We start from the raw sequence: 15436 nt of genomic DNA on the forward strand, positions 1-15436 counted from the left end.
GCGATAGCTGCTGACCTCTATCATTGTGTGGTGGCGATAGCTGGCGGCTTCTATTACTGTATGGTGGCAACAGCTGCCGGCTTCTATCACTGTATGGTGGTGATAGCTTCCGGATTCTACCATTGTATGGTGGTGATAGCTGCGTGGTGGCAACAGCTGCCGGCTTTGGCCCCTGTTTGGTGGTGATAGCTACCGGATTCTACCATTAAGTGGTGGCGATAGCTGCTGGCTTCTATCACTGTATGGTGACGATATCTGCCGGCTTCGGACGTTGTATGGTGGCGATAGCTGCTGGCTTGGTGGCGATAGCTGCCGGATTCTCATGTTGTGTTGTGGCGATCGCTGCCGGATTCTTCCGCTGTGTGGTGGCGATAGCTGCGGGATTCTACCACTAAGTGGTGGCGATAGCTCCCGCCTTCTACAATAGTGTAACGGCGATAGCTGCTGGATTCTACCAGTAAGTGGTGGCGATAGCTCCCGGCTTCTACCTATGTGCGGTGGCGATAGCTGCCGGATTCTACCACTAAGTGGTGGCGTTAACTGTCGGATTCTGCCATTGTGCGGTGGCGATAGCTGCCGGATTCTACCATTAAGTGGCGGCGATAGCTGCCGGATTCTGCTGTTGTGTGGTGGCGATAGTCGCCGGATTCCGCCGTTGTGTGATAGCGATCGCTGTCGGATTCCGCCACTGTGTGGTGGCGATCGCCGCCGTCGACCGTCGTAGTGCGGTGGTTGTCCGTACATTAGAAAGTACAGAGTAAATTCAAAGGCTTAAGCGTCTATCTTATCTAGATACTCGGAATGAACCGGTAAATGAACCGCCAAAATGAGATTTTTTGAATGACCATACACGAAAATGAAAAGTCATACTACTACAACCGTAAATAAACGTTCACTCTTCGCTCCGACTTTTATCGACCTATCAGTACGTACAATATTTTTTTACGACGGAAAAGGCTTGAAAATATCTGAACTATTTGAAATAACTTAAAAATATTTCTTGTTAAAGTTTTGGCTCAAAAAATACCCCTTCGTTAAATATTTGATTCAAAAATACTCTTTCCTCTAACAGAATTTAAAAAAGGATAAAAAATACCTCTGAACTATATGAAATGGGTCAAAAATATCCCTCTGTTAAATATTTGTATCAAAAATACCCCTTCCCTTAACGAAATTAAATTATTTCTACTGAATGAAACCCTAACTTTAACTTTTTAACTCTAATACTTTAATTTTTTTTTACATAAAAGTATTTTTTTAATTTTAAAAATAAGATAATGAAAAAAAGTATTTGAATTATAATATAAATTGGTTGAATTTGATTTGAAAAATAAACATACATTTATTCAAAAAAAGTATTTTTACTTTACATCTTTTTAATCTTTAAGGAAATTAACGAAATTAATGAAATATAAATTTTCACTTAAAGAAATTAACGAAATAAAAATTAAATGATAAACTTTATATAAATTAACGAAATAATTGAAATAATTTAATTTCGTTAAATACCCCTCTGTTAAATATTTGTCTCAAAAATACCCCACCTTAACGAAATTACATTATTTCGATTGAATTAAACCCTAACTTTAACTTTTAAATCCTAATACTTTAATTTTTTTACATAAAAGTATTTTTTTTAATTTTAAAATAAGATAATGAAAAAAAGTATTTGAATTATAATATAAATTGGTTGAATTTGATTTGAAAAATAAATATACATTTATTCTAAAATGGTATTTTCACTTTACATCTTTTTAATCTTTACAAAAATTAACGAAATTAACGAAATATAAATTTTCACTTAAAGAAATTACCGAAATATCAATTAAATGATGAACTTTATATAAATTAACGAAATAATCAAAATAATTTTATTTCGTTAAATACCCATTTGTTACATATTTAGCTCAAAAATACCCCTCCCATTAACGAAATTAAATTATTTCGATTGAATGAAACCCTAACTTTAAATTTTTAACCCTAATACTTTAATTTTTTTACATAAAAGTATTTTTAAAATTTTAAAATAAGATAATGAAAGAAAGTATTTGAATTATAATATAAATTGGTTGAATTTGATTTGGAAAATAAACATACATTTATTCTAAAAAAGTATTTTCACTTTACATCTTTTTAATCTTTAAAGAAATTAACGAAATATAAATTAAATGGTGAACTTTATATAAATTAACGAAATAATCGAAATAATTTAATTTCGTTAAGGGAGTGGTATTTTTGAGCCAAATATTTAACAGAGGGGTATTTTTGACCTATTTCAAATAGTTCAGGGGTATTTTTGATTCTTTTCTGAATTCCGTTAGAGAGAGGAGTATTTTTGAGCCAAAAATCTAATGAAGAGCATTTTTAGCTATTTCGAAGAGTTCAGGGATATTTTTGAGCCTTTTCCATTTTTACAAAGAAGATTTCGAGGGGCTAAGTGACTCTTAAAAATTATCTTTTATATCGCGTCAAGAGAAGTGCCAGATCAAAAATATTTATAATAGAAAGTTGATATATAATATATTTATCTCGTATTTTTTGACACAGTTAAATAGTAAATTTATATATTTTTTGGATTATGAAATGAAATTTGACCGTTCTTGCTTCGATCAATGTTAAGTCTAACAACACCTGCAATTGACTACTTAATGAAAGACTAAACAAAAAATAAAAAGTTGTACAATGTAAATAAATATTCGCTCTTCGCTCTGACTTTTATCGACTTGTCAGCATAATATCTTTTTTGACAAAAGACTAAGTGACTCTCGAAAGTCATCTTGTTTATCGCGTCAAAAAAATGATAGGGTTGAAAATATTTATAATGATAGATTGATTTATAATATATTTATCGGCTATCTTTTGGCACAGATAATTAGTAAATTTATATAGTAGTTTTTATTTTATGCAATTCATGAATCGTCTCAAAACAGTAGAATTATCTATAAAAATGGCATTACACAAGTTTCAATCCAAAAATTCGAACTCGAAATCAAAATAAACCACAAAATAAAAAGAATGATCAAAATAGGTCACATATTTAAAAAGTTACCAAAATATGCTAAATATAATAAATTATTATGTTTTTTACTTTTTTCTTAACGGTCAACACAGTTTGTAAAACATAATAATTTACTATTATGTTTTACAAACAGTTTATAAAACGTAATATAATTTATTACGTTTTCCACAAAAAAACAAAAAACAAAAAACAGTGTGCTATCACATTTTCTTTATGTCAAATCATGTAGTTTATAATAATTTATTACGTTTTACAAACAGTGTTTGTAAAAAGTAATAATTATTACAAACTACAAACAGTGTTCGTAAGTTGTAATAAATTATTACAACTTACACCTTTATACTTACTCACATCACATCACCTTTACTTTTTTCACTTTTAAATTTAACCCACTCCACCCCACGTATAACCCTCCCACCCCACCCCACCTCACGTAGAATCCTCCCACCCCACCCCACGTATTAATACTTTTACAAATTAGAACTTTGTTATTACAATTCAAAAATTGTAACTATTAATTACGCTTTTAGTTCAAAAAAAAAAATTAAAAATATTTTGCTTCGTTTTGTTAATTTAAGTACCACCTAGCCCATTTTTTTGACTTTTCTTTTATAAATAGTATTAAAAAATTATTTCTTATAAATAAAAAAATGCTTAATTAAATTTTTTATTTTACAAAAATGTAGTGAAAAATTACATTCTTTTCTAAATTTGTCAGTTAAATGAATAATTATTGATATGACCACTCATACACAAGGATTGAATAATTAAAAATGTCGTAGTTGAAATTTAAAAAAAAAAAAATTGAACTAAAAACGTTATTAATAGTTACACAAGGACTACGTTTTTGTAAAATGAAATTTTTAATAAGCATTTTTTATTTATAAAAAATAATTTTTTAATACTATTTATGGATAAAAAAATCAAAAAAGTGGGCTAAGTAGTACTTGAATTAATAAAACGAAGCAATAATTTTTTTAAAAAAAAAAAATTGGACTAAAAACGTAATTAATAGGTACAATTTTTGAATTGTAATAACAAGGTTCTAATTTGTAAAAGTATTAATACGTGGGGTGGAAGGGTTCTACGTGGGGTGGGGTGGGTTAAATTTAAAAGTGAAAAAAGTAAAGGTGATGTGATGTGGGTAGGTGTAAAGGTGTAAGTTGTAATAATTTATTATAACTTACGAACACTGTTTGTAGTTTGTAATAATTATTACTTTTTACAAACACTGTTTGTAAAACGTAATAAATTATTACAAACTACATGATTTGACATAAAGAAAATGTGACAGCACATTGTTTTTTATTTTTTTTGTGAAAAACGTAATAAATTATTACGTTTTACAAATCGTGTTAATCATTAATTGACCGTTAAGAAAAAAGTGAAAAACATAATAATTTATTATATTTAGCCTATTTTGGTAATTTTTTAATTAAGTGATCTATTTTGGTCACTTTTTTATTTTATGGCTTATTTTGGTTCCGAATTCCAAAAAATTCATACTCCTTAATGCTTCTTCTTTTTTTTTTTGTCTAACACATGATTTATTTATTTATAACACATTATTTATTTATTTATAACACAAAATTTATAGAGGTACAACTTGTAACTCAAATTCAAAATTTCAAATAATTGATTGTATATTTGTAATGTAACCTTCCTCTTTTTTTCATTTTATGAGTTTTTTTTTCTTATGGAATTTCAAAGATCAACTTGGTATTCATATTTTTTAAGTAGGTATGTGCATCGGTCGGTTCGGTTCAGTTCGATTTTATGTGTTATTGGTTTGTTTTATTGCTTTTCGATTTTTAAATAGAGAAAATACATAAAGATCCCCTGATCTTGTTCGAGTTTTCAAAAAGACACTTAAACTTTACTTCCGATCTATTACTCCACGAAACTTACCTAAACCGTTGTAAATACACCATTTTGATTTAAAAATTGCCTCTGTGTGTATACACGCATAGCAGGCGCGTGAAAAGTTAAAATTTGATTAAAATAACCAATTAAAACCTGCTACGTGTAATTTATTTGTCATTTAATTTAAAAATTCCTTCTTCTCCACTTTAAATACCCAATTCTCTCTTCCTCCATTGATATAGCCATTGACTATTTTTGAAGAAAAAAATGGTCTCTCTTCTCAAACTTTTCACAACAAAATCAACCTTAAAAGGTAAGATGTTTCCATTTATGTTGTAATTTCTAAGCAAAATCAGTCGTAAAAACTTTAGTTTCGTCTCAATTTTCTTATTTTTTTGAAATCAAGTTAAATTTAATGAACAAGTTTATTTTTGAAATCATAAATAAACTGTTGTTCCTGCAATTGATGACGAGGCACCATCAAATTACTATTACCACCATCACCAGCTGCCTCAAGCTTAGAGATGCAATTAATGGCTTCGGGTAAAGTTGTTCAGGAGCAAATTGAATTGTTTGTTGCATTTGCCTCAATAGTTGTTTCCTCGTCCAAAAGTCACAATTGACATCAAAAAATAAAACTTTAGGCAATAGACCACCCAAACTCGAAACAAGGGCACCTGAATTGTGACGTTTGGGTGGAGGTTGTTGTTGGTTGATAATGTTGACACAAGCAACATTATGGAACTGGTTTGGGGGTAAATACACCATTTTGACGGTAATTTTAATAAGAGTTTGACTTCTCTTTGGGTGATTGTCTCAAGCATATTCTTCATTTATTTTTTATTTTTCTTCGTTAAGTCATTGATTGACGGAGGATTAGACAGACCTCAGTTAAAGTTTAAGAAGAAGTTAAAGTTAATACATGAATTTTTTATCCCACTAGTCTGATTCATTGAGGAGGATTAAAAAAAAAAATCCAAGCTTTAATGGTTGTTATTGAAGAAATGGGGAAGAAGAAGAAAAGAGAACGCCAACCACGTGCCTAGGGGTTGCTGAAGAATCTGGTCAAATGGTGTATTTACAACAAATTAAAGAAGAATCGTGGGATAATAGGTCGAAAGTAAAGTTAAAGTGTTTTTTGAAAAACTCGAACAAGATCAGAGATATCTTTATGTATTTTCTCTTATACATATGCAAAACCAATAATCAATCAATAAGATATTTTCTTATAGGTTTTCGATTTATCTGTTTTTGTCCTTAGCGGTTCGATTTTCGGTTTAACCAATAAGAAAATACTCATAAGATTGAAATAGTAACAACCAGCATAAAAAAAGAATCTTAATTGCCACCAAAATCATACGCAATGTGTTTTAGTTTAAAAGAATCTTGAAACTTGAATTGAATGTTAGTTTGGAAAAAAAAAACTGAATCCTAATTGTTGGAAGCTACTAAATGCTTCAAGCTTTCCAATACGACAATACTCGTGCTTTGTATTATGCCTTTGTTGCCCTGAATAGGTTAATACTTTGTGAATCTCTGAATTGTGAATAAGTAGTGTATATAATAATAATAATAATAATAATAATAATAATAACAATAACAACTAATAATAATAGTAATAATATATATATATATATATATATATTTATTTATTTATTTATATATATAACACAAATAGTGGTAAAACAGTAACTTAATGTATCCATATTGGGTTATCGGTTAAACCGATAACCCAATAAACTAAAATCGAAACCAAATCGTTCAATCAATAATTTTTTTTATAAAACCGTTAACCCAATAACCCAATAACATTTCTATTTGTTCGGTTTATCGGTCGGTTCGATTTTATACACCCCTAAAAGTAGAAATTAAATTTTTTCGTATCTCCAATCAAATTCAATATAATACAATGCTTAATAATATTGTCCAATAACTTGGATAATATTGTTAGAATTATATTTCATATATATAATATTCTTCATTAGGGTTTAAAGTCTATTATTAAGAATGTCTTCAATTATGAATCATTTCCATTGATAGAAAACTTTTGAATATTGTCAAAATATTTTTTTTCCAAATATACTCCTAATTGTTAATTACCTATTCATTTTTCTAACTTTATTTATCTATCAATTTTGTCATACTTCTTTGATTTATTTAATTTGAATGAAATTATGAATATCATGTCCTATAATATTAATTTATGTAATATTTAATGTAACTATTGTGTAAAAGTAAAAAATAATCAAGCCGGTTTTTTTTTTTAAATCTCAATATCATTAAGCCAGTAGAAATCAATTCAAAAAAAATCAATCTTCGTTTTTTTAATCACATTATAAAATAATTAAATAATTCTAATATAAAACAATTAAATAATCTTAATATTTTTTATCTAATAGGAATCAATCTTGACAGTATTCATCCTATAGATTCACCACAATATGAAACAATTAAATAATCTTAACTATCCTCTGCAGTAATTATCAAAAGTAAGAGTTACAAAATCAAATCTAATTCTTTAACATGACTATATATTTTGGAGAATTTTATAAATAATTTTCGTTGTCTTTAGACTTTTAAACATTAAATAATGTTTTTTTCAATGGTCAAAGAAAATATACAAGTAAAAATGTATAAAAGAAGTAATAGATTAAATAATGCGACAATTTTAAATAAATATGAAAGGAGAGGGTAAAAATTTCCAAGAAAGAAATTAGTTTATAATGCGAATAGACTTTATTATGAAATCAGAGACACTATGACTAAAATTTTTGTAGTCAAAAGGATTTATTCTAGGAAAGAAAATAATATGGTCTTTTAATCATTATTTTTCTCTATTTTGTATTAGTTACTAAAATTAAATATTTTCATGGAGCTATATATTTAGGAGAATTTCATAAGTAATTTTCATTGTCTTTAAACTTTTAAACACTAAATAATATATTCTTCAATGGCCGTCATAAAATTCTCCCTTCAATCAGTTTTGCTGCTTTGTTTGGTTTTGCTTTCTTCGTTGGCTCTTCATCATTGTATGTCCATATTTATTCCTTTTATACTTAGTAATTTTATTTTTATTATTTGAATTAATTATTACTTGAAGTACCGAGATAATAGAACAAAACAATTTTTTTTCATTTTTCAATGAACAAACTTATATATTGATATATATTTGGATTCATCACTAAAAATGAAACTTTTTTACAAATGTTTCCAATAAAAATTTGAAATTTCTGATGAAAAATCCACCGAAATTGTTTTCAATGATGAGAAAATTTTGAGTGAAAATTCTATTGATTTTTTTAAATTTTTTTTTTTTTAGTGATTGAAGTGATTTTTCTTTTTTTTACATTATTGTTGTATTTAAATTGTTGAAATAAGTAAACCTACTTTTTTTTAGGTTATTAATTTAATTTTTAGGAATGGCTCTATGTTGTTATTTTCTAGATATTTAATAGTATAGAAATTGTATTTTTACTCTACCAATGTATAGCAATTAATAAATTAATTGATATGTTTTTTTTATGAAAAAATGCAGGTGATGAAAGTATACGAACAAAAGCAGGCGATAGATGCATCATAAATTTTAAATATATAGGAGCTGTGCCCCAGTGGTGTTGCACTGATTATGCAGATTTATGTTATCCTAAGAAAGAAATTTGTCTAGCTAAATGTCCCAAATAATTAATTTTCAATAAAAATAATATTTATTAATTCGAGGAAACATTATGATTTTTCTTATTGCTAGTAATTAAGACCATGTATTATTAATATAAAAGAATTTGATTATCATTAATAAAATTCAGTTTGAGTTATCAAGACATTTCTTAAATTTATATATTCATATTTATTATTTTTATCTTACGTGTTTAGTTTATTTGAAGTTGAATATTTATACGTTATTTTTTCTCATGATATAAAATTTACTATTCATTTGCGACCAATAAATACTTGCTACAATAATGAAATATCGTCCAAATTATTATATGGGCTTATTACACTATTTTCATGAGTCAATGGACATATCACTATTCAACTTATATAATAATTACGATTGGATAACTAATGAAGCGATATTATTAATTAATAAGACAAACATTCAGAGTTTAAGACAATAAAATTAAGATGAAGAAAACATTATTCTATATCAGCATAAAAATACAACGATCGTAAATAAATCGAAGTAATTATTAGATAAAGTAGCATAAATTCACATGTTATTAAATATCTACACATGAATATAAATAATTAAGAGTATTATTTACACTTAAAATTAAGATAAAAATAGATGCATCTTAAATTAATTATTCAAATACAAATTACTTCTCATCTAAATTACTCTCTGTCTTTAATTTACGTGACACATTTTTCTTTTGAGTTCGTCTTAAAAAATAATCAACTTTCTATAATTAAAAGAGATAAAACATTATTACATTCGAACTATAGCCAAAGTTTTTACGACACACCTTAACCTCACGAGGTTCTATTACCCCTAGACTCAATTTTACTGTATTATTATTATCCATCATATGCTTACGGGAAATTTTTTATGGCAAAGTTTATAAAAGCAGAACTTGTGACGTAGCCACTACAAGAGTAGACAAGAACCTAATATTGTAACTCAAATTCAAAATTTCAGACAATCGATTATATATTTGTAAAGTAATTTTTTTTTTCTTTTTTATGAGTTATTTTTTTCCTTATGGGATCTCAAAGATCAACTTGGTATGCATATTTTTAAGCATAAATTAAAAAATTTCATCTCTCCAATCAAATTCAATATAATATGCTTAGTATTATTGTCCAATATCTTGGACAATATTGTTAGAATTATGTTCCATATATATAATATTTTTCATTAGGATTTAAAGTCTATCATTAAGAATGTCTTCAATTATTAAAGGAAAAATCTCAATATAATTAAGCCAAAGAAATCAATCCAAAAGAAGTTAATCTTGGTTATTTTTTTATTACAATATAAAATAATTAAATAATCCTAATATAAAATAATCAAATAGTTTAATAATTTTTATTCAATAGAAGTTAATCTTGACAGTTTTCATCAAATATTAATTAAGACCGTCTATTATTAAAATAAAAGAATTTAATTATCATTAAAAAAATTCAGTTTGAGCTATATTTTAAATTTACATATTCATATTTGTCATATTTACCTTAAATGTTTAATTTATTTAATGTTGAACATTTTTACATTATTTTTTTCATGACACAAAATTTACTATTTATTTGCGATCAATAAATACATGCTATAATAATGGAATGAGTCGTCCAAACTATTATATGGACTTATTGGCACTACTTTCATTTTTGCACCTAAAATAGTACATAAACAAATTGAGTATAAGAATCTGATTATCATTAATAAAATTCAGTTTGAGCTATCGATAGATATTTTAAATTTATATATCCATATTTATCTTGCATGTTCAATTTATTTGAAGTTCAATATTTATACATTATTTTTTCTCCTAACACAAAATTTACTATTCATTTGCGATCAATAAATACTTGCTACAATAATGGAATGAATCGTCCAAACTATTTATATGAACTTATTGGCACCACTTTCATTTTTGCACCTAAAAGTAGTAAATAAACGAATTGAATATAAGAATCTGATTATCATTAATAAAATTAAATTTGAGTTATCAATATATATATTTTAAATTTTTATATCCATATTTGTCATATTTATCTTACATGTTCAGTTTATTTAACGCTGAACATTTTTATGTTATTTTTTTTCATGACACAAAATTTACTATTTATTTGCGATCACTAAATACTTGCTATAATAATGAAATGAGTCTTCCAAACTGCTATTTATATGGGCATATTGACACTATTTTCATTGTTACACCTAAAAGTAGTACACGAGCGAATTAAATTGACTTTAAATGGGTCAAACTAGGTCGAGTCCATCGACATGTCATAATTCAACTGATGAGTATTAACGTACCTCCCTGTTGGCCGCCTATCGTTTTTCGCCCATATTCGCCGTCGAGCCCCGAGCCCATCCAACGAACCATGAACTAACACCCATCGAAATGTCCAAAAATAACCTGACGAGTGTTAACTTGCCTCACACATTCTACCTTTTTATTATTATTATTATTATTTTACTTTCTTGATTATATAATAATCACAATTAGATAACTAATAATGCAATATTATTAATTAATAAAACAAACATTCGAATTTAAGACAAATAAATTAATACGAAGAAAATACTATTCTATAGTCTGCTTGTATCAACATAAAAATACAACGGTTGTTAATAAATCGAAGCAATTATTTTAGATAAAGTAGCATAATTCACATATTATTAATTATCTACATATGAATAATTAAGAGTATTAATTACACTTAGTAAACTCCATTTTGATACTCAGCTTCACAGAATTTACCCCCAAGATCATCACAAGCTTCTCCTAAGAATACACTGCACAATATTCATTCATATTTAAAAAAAAAAAAAAAAAAAGAGTAAACATTAGGATATTCCTCATGCTATTTATAGTCTATTTGATTAAAATTTTTGAGAATTTAAACATTAATTATTACTCAAAAATATATTTTAAATTGATTACTCAAACACAAAATACTCCTCACCTAAAGTATTTCTGTTGAAAAATACTTTTTAAATTAAGTTTATTTTAGAAATTTGATCAAATTAATTATTACTCCCTCGGTCTTAGTTCATGTGATCCACTTTACTTTTGAGTTCGTCTAAAAAAATAATTAATTTTCTACAATTAAAAGAGAGAAGACACTGTTACCTGAATTATAGTCAAAGTTGCTACAACACATCTTAACTTAATGGATGTCCTATTATCCTCTAAATTCAATTTTACTGTATTATCCATCTTTGTGCTTACGTGAAACCTTTTACGACATATCTAAATTATAAGTTTTTTTAGGCCACGTAGGTACAAAAAATGAATAATAATACAATAAAATTGAGTTTACGGAGTAATAAAATCCTATAAAGTTAAGATACCTCGTATCAACTTTGATTATAGTTCGAGAGAGTAATACTGCTTTTATCTTTAATTAAAAATAATATCACTTTAAAAATTCTCTTTTTATTAGGTAAAATAATTTATAACCATCACAAACGATCAAAAAGTAACATCACAAATTTCAAAAACATTTTTCTTTTTTAAATTTTTATGTCAAATCAGACTTACGTCTTAGGCTCGTTGTATTCGAGATATTCTCTGTCCACACTCTCTGAAACTTGTGTTTTGGTTGTGTTTTCTGCAGATTTGGGTTTGGTTTCAGGATACATTTCAACATCACAAGCTTCACCTCCTATTGTCTCACAAGCTTCAGCTGGAAACACTGATCTGCATTTATAAATCGAAAATTGAAAATGATCAAAAATATTTTTAAACTATGTGAAATTGAATAAAAATATCTCCAAGAGACAAAAAATAAAATAAAATGGAGCATGTTCATCGGTTTTGACCCTCGATTATTAATTTATTATAATATAAGGCAGAAAATTCACAACAAACCCTAACAAGAACTGTCTGACAAGGTCATAAAGCTATAGTATTAAATATAATCTTTAGTAGTACTAATAATTACTTTATTCCTTTCGAAATAAGTGAATTATTAAAGTATTTATTAGTGTTTCAAAATAAGTTGATCACTAAATTTTTTTTAAAGTTACCTTTATATGATTTAACAATCAATTAATTTTTAAAAAGATATTAAAGGTCAACTTTTACTTTTTGAGAAGGTAAAAATAAAAAGTTACGTCTTTATTACTTTTTTTTTTAATTTGTGTGTCAAAATCAATAATTCATTTATTATAAAACAGATGGAATACTAAATAAGTACATAAAATATTAGTACGAGAAAAGCATCTAGTACCTCGTGAACAATGAACAAATTTACTACGACACACTCCAACTTTACAAGAGTTCTATTACGTTGAATTAAATTTTAACATATTTCTGTCATTTTTTTAATAACATGACATCTTTGTCAACTTTTTTAATTGACATGACATCTTTGATGAGAGTCTCGTTTTAAGTAATAAAGATACCACGTCCGCCCAAAAAAAATGACAAAAATACTCTAAAATTAATTTTAGAGAGATAATAAAATCCTTATAAAATTGAAGTGTGTCATAACAACTTTGATTATAGTTCGAAAAAGTACCGAATGCTATCTCAAGAGACAAAGCCAAAATTTCTGCTGAAATCTAAAGAAAAACTCTCCGAAGAGAATTCAACATCTACAATATATACAAAAAATTATTTTAATTATGTATTAATAATATAATTTTCTATCGAAAGGGTTCGAACGAATCCCTGCTTGTGCTTATCTCTAATAGTAAATATCATTAAAAAGTTATAACATAGTACAATACATCTCGAACTAAAACCTTTTTAAAAAGCGTATCAAATTAACAAGAGTCGAGTAATATAAACGTGTTCTTTTCTATCAAGAAAATATTTTCTAATTTACACACGGGTCATAATAGAATCCAAATAAGATAAAGAAATTTACGACACGACTTACGAGGTCATAGAGCTATAATCAACAGTACTGGAAGTGTCATTTGCAGCTGGAGTTGCCCTAATGGGAGGACATGTTGAGTGATTAGTTTTGAGATTAGAAGAAATAGGTTTCATCAAAGTTGAGATTAAGGGTTTAGGTGGTGTCATTATGGGAATAAATGATGGTGTAAAATACAAAGCTGCTTGCATTTTGATGAGATAATTAAATTTGAGTAGATAAATAGAAAACTTGATGTGTGTTTTGGAGGGGTAGGGTTATACATAATTTATAGTGGCATTATTGTGGTGAGTTTTAAGTGGATAAGGAAGAGATATTTTGTAAGTTGATAAGGTTTTAATAGGGTGAATGAGAAAGGTTGGAGTTGTTTGAAATGTCAAAGAAAACCTCCTTTGTTTTATGCTTGATATTAAATTTCGAATCAGATTTTAAAAATTTATCTTTAAATATTTAATTTTTTTCTTGAATCATCTGTCTCCAAGTGAAGGGTAGTGTATCCATACTATTTAACTTCTTGACACCTCATCTCTGAGATTGTAATGTGTATGTTATTGTATCTTCAGATATATGTTTGATTGTGAAATTTGATCAAATCTCACCATAATGTATGCATACTATTCGGCATAAACTTGAGATTAAATTTTGAAAAATTATCTTTAAATATCTATATTTTCTTGAATTGAGCGTTTATCGAAAAAAATTTCTAATAGCTCAATTAATTGACCATCTGAACTTTTACTTTGACGGTGATTAGTGACGGATCTAGCATATATCCAGGGGTTTATCCGAATCTCCTTTGGTGAAAAATTATAATATTTATACACGATTAAAATTATTTTTTATGTATATATTGTGTATGTTGAACCTCCTTCGGCTAGTTCGTGTGTGCACTTTCAAACCCTTTTAATGAACTTCTTGGCTCCGCCACTGACGGTGATAATGTGATTCCCAAGCTTGGAGTTCCCTCTCTATTTTTTTCCTTTTTCTGCCCCGGCATACATATACTCTACCGTCTTCAGACTTCACTTATAGATTTACACTGATATACTATTGTATCTTCAAATATCTATTTGATCATGAAATTTGATTAAATTTTTAAACTCTAATCTTCATAGAGTTTCAAATTTTCAAAAACTGAGATTTCAAAAAGTTCTACTCACCAAACTCCAGAATTTTCAAAGTAGAATACATATCCAAATATAATTTCAAATTGCAAGGACAATTGGCTCAACAGAAGGATAATTGTTGATCATTCGTCTTTGCCTAAGATATTTGGCGCAACAAACAAATTAGTAATGATCCTTGGTCTTTTTCAATTATCCACGTGTCATGATTTTATGAAACATATTTTTGTTGATACATTTGTATCAAGTAGACAATTGACATATTTTACCCTTGCTTATTTCCTTGTACTAATAGTCCTAGTATTACTTTGAGAATTTCTTGTATTTCATTTATCTGATTATTTGAAGTTGTTCATATATGGAGATTATAATAATATTTTGTTATAGTGATTGTTTGGTTTTTTGCATGCTTTATCATACTTTCTAAATTAATATTTTATTTTGACATATTTTATCTCGTTATTTTCCTTTTTAGAGCTTCTTTGTAATGTCGTTACTTAAGCTGAAATTTTTTCGGAAGAAAAAAATCTTCTCACCGATTTTCTTTTGTGATTCTCATGAGATCGCCTTCCTATTAGGTATCATGCTTTCTTCGTTATCGTTCTTCTTTTTATTACTACCTTATTTTACTTCTTCATTGTCGTTTTTCTTTTTGTTACTACCTTATTTTACTTCTTTGAGCCAAGAGTTTCTCTTCAGCCCCACGAGGCAAGAAAAATGTCTCACGATGAAGTAAGACCAAGCTCATGAGCTTATTATCCTAAACCCCACGAGGCAAGAAAAATGTCTCACGATGAAGTAAGACCAAGCTCAGGAGCTTATTTTCCTAAATCAAAAAAAAAAAAGGGGACCCTCTTTTTTTTTTCCCCCCCCCCCCCCC

At 27.4% G+C, this 15436-nt stretch overlaps 2 protein-coding genes across 4 annotated transcripts; both read right to left on the minus strand.

Annotated features, from left to right (window-relative positions):
* Positions 1-189: 189 nt before the first annotated feature.
* LOC107859659 (basic salivary proline-rich protein 4-like) lies at positions 190-744 on the minus strand. Its single transcript, XM_047408084.1, has one exon. The coding sequence runs from the start codon at positions 742-744 to the stop codon at positions 190-192; it is 555 nt and encodes a 184-aa protein (XP_047264040.1).
* Positions 745-6208: 5464 nt separating this feature from the next.
* Positions 6209-13899, minus strand: LOC107864501 (light-regulated protein, chloroplastic). Of its 3 annotated transcripts, XM_047408914.1 has the most exons (4): positions 13436-13853; positions 12091-12249; positions 10860-10962; positions 6209-6391 (listed from the first exon to the last, which is right to left on the minus strand). In XM_047408914.1, the coding sequence occupies exons 1-3, from the start codon at positions 13621-13623 to the stop codon at positions 10875-10877; spliced, it is 435 nt and encodes a 144-aa protein (XP_047264870.1). In that variant the 5' UTR covers positions 13624-13853; the 3' UTR covers positions 6209-6391; positions 10860-10874. The 3 variants fall into 3 exon arrangements, with proteins under 3 accessions (XP_047264870.1, XP_047264869.1, XP_016566375.1); XM_047408913.1 differs by lacking the exon at positions 6209-6391 and having other exon boundaries at positions 10318-10962; XM_016710889.2 differs by lacking the exons at positions 6209-6391; positions 10860-10962 and adding an exon at positions 11114-11342 and having other exon boundaries at positions 13436-13899.
* Between the last annotated feature and the right edge of the window lie 1537 nt (positions 13900-15436).

The sequence above is a fragment of the Capsicum annuum genome, chromosome 3, assembly GCF_002878395.1.
Source record: "Capsicum annuum cultivar UCD-10X-F1 chromosome 3, UCD10Xv1.1, whole genome shotgun sequence".
Classification (NCBI taxonomy): Eukaryota; Viridiplantae; Streptophyta; class Magnoliopsida; order Solanales; family Solanaceae; genus Capsicum; species Capsicum annuum.

Coding starts and splice junctions, on each gene's coding strand:
- LOC107859659 (XM_047408084.1), bottom strand. CDS start 744: ATGTACGGACAACCACCGCACTACGACGGTCGACGGCGGCGATCGCCA.
- LOC107864501 (XM_047408914.1), bottom strand. CDS start 13,623: ATGCAAGCAGCTTTGTATTTTACACCATCATTTATTCCCATAATGACA. Junction 12,250..13,435: donor GATTATAGCTCTATGACCTC/GTAAGTCGTGTC, acceptor TTATAAATGCAG/ATCAGTGTTTCCAGCTGAAG. Junction 10,963..12,090: donor GAATACAACGAGCCTAAGAC/GTAAGTCTGATT, acceptor AACACTCGTCAG/GTTATTTTTGGACATTTCGA.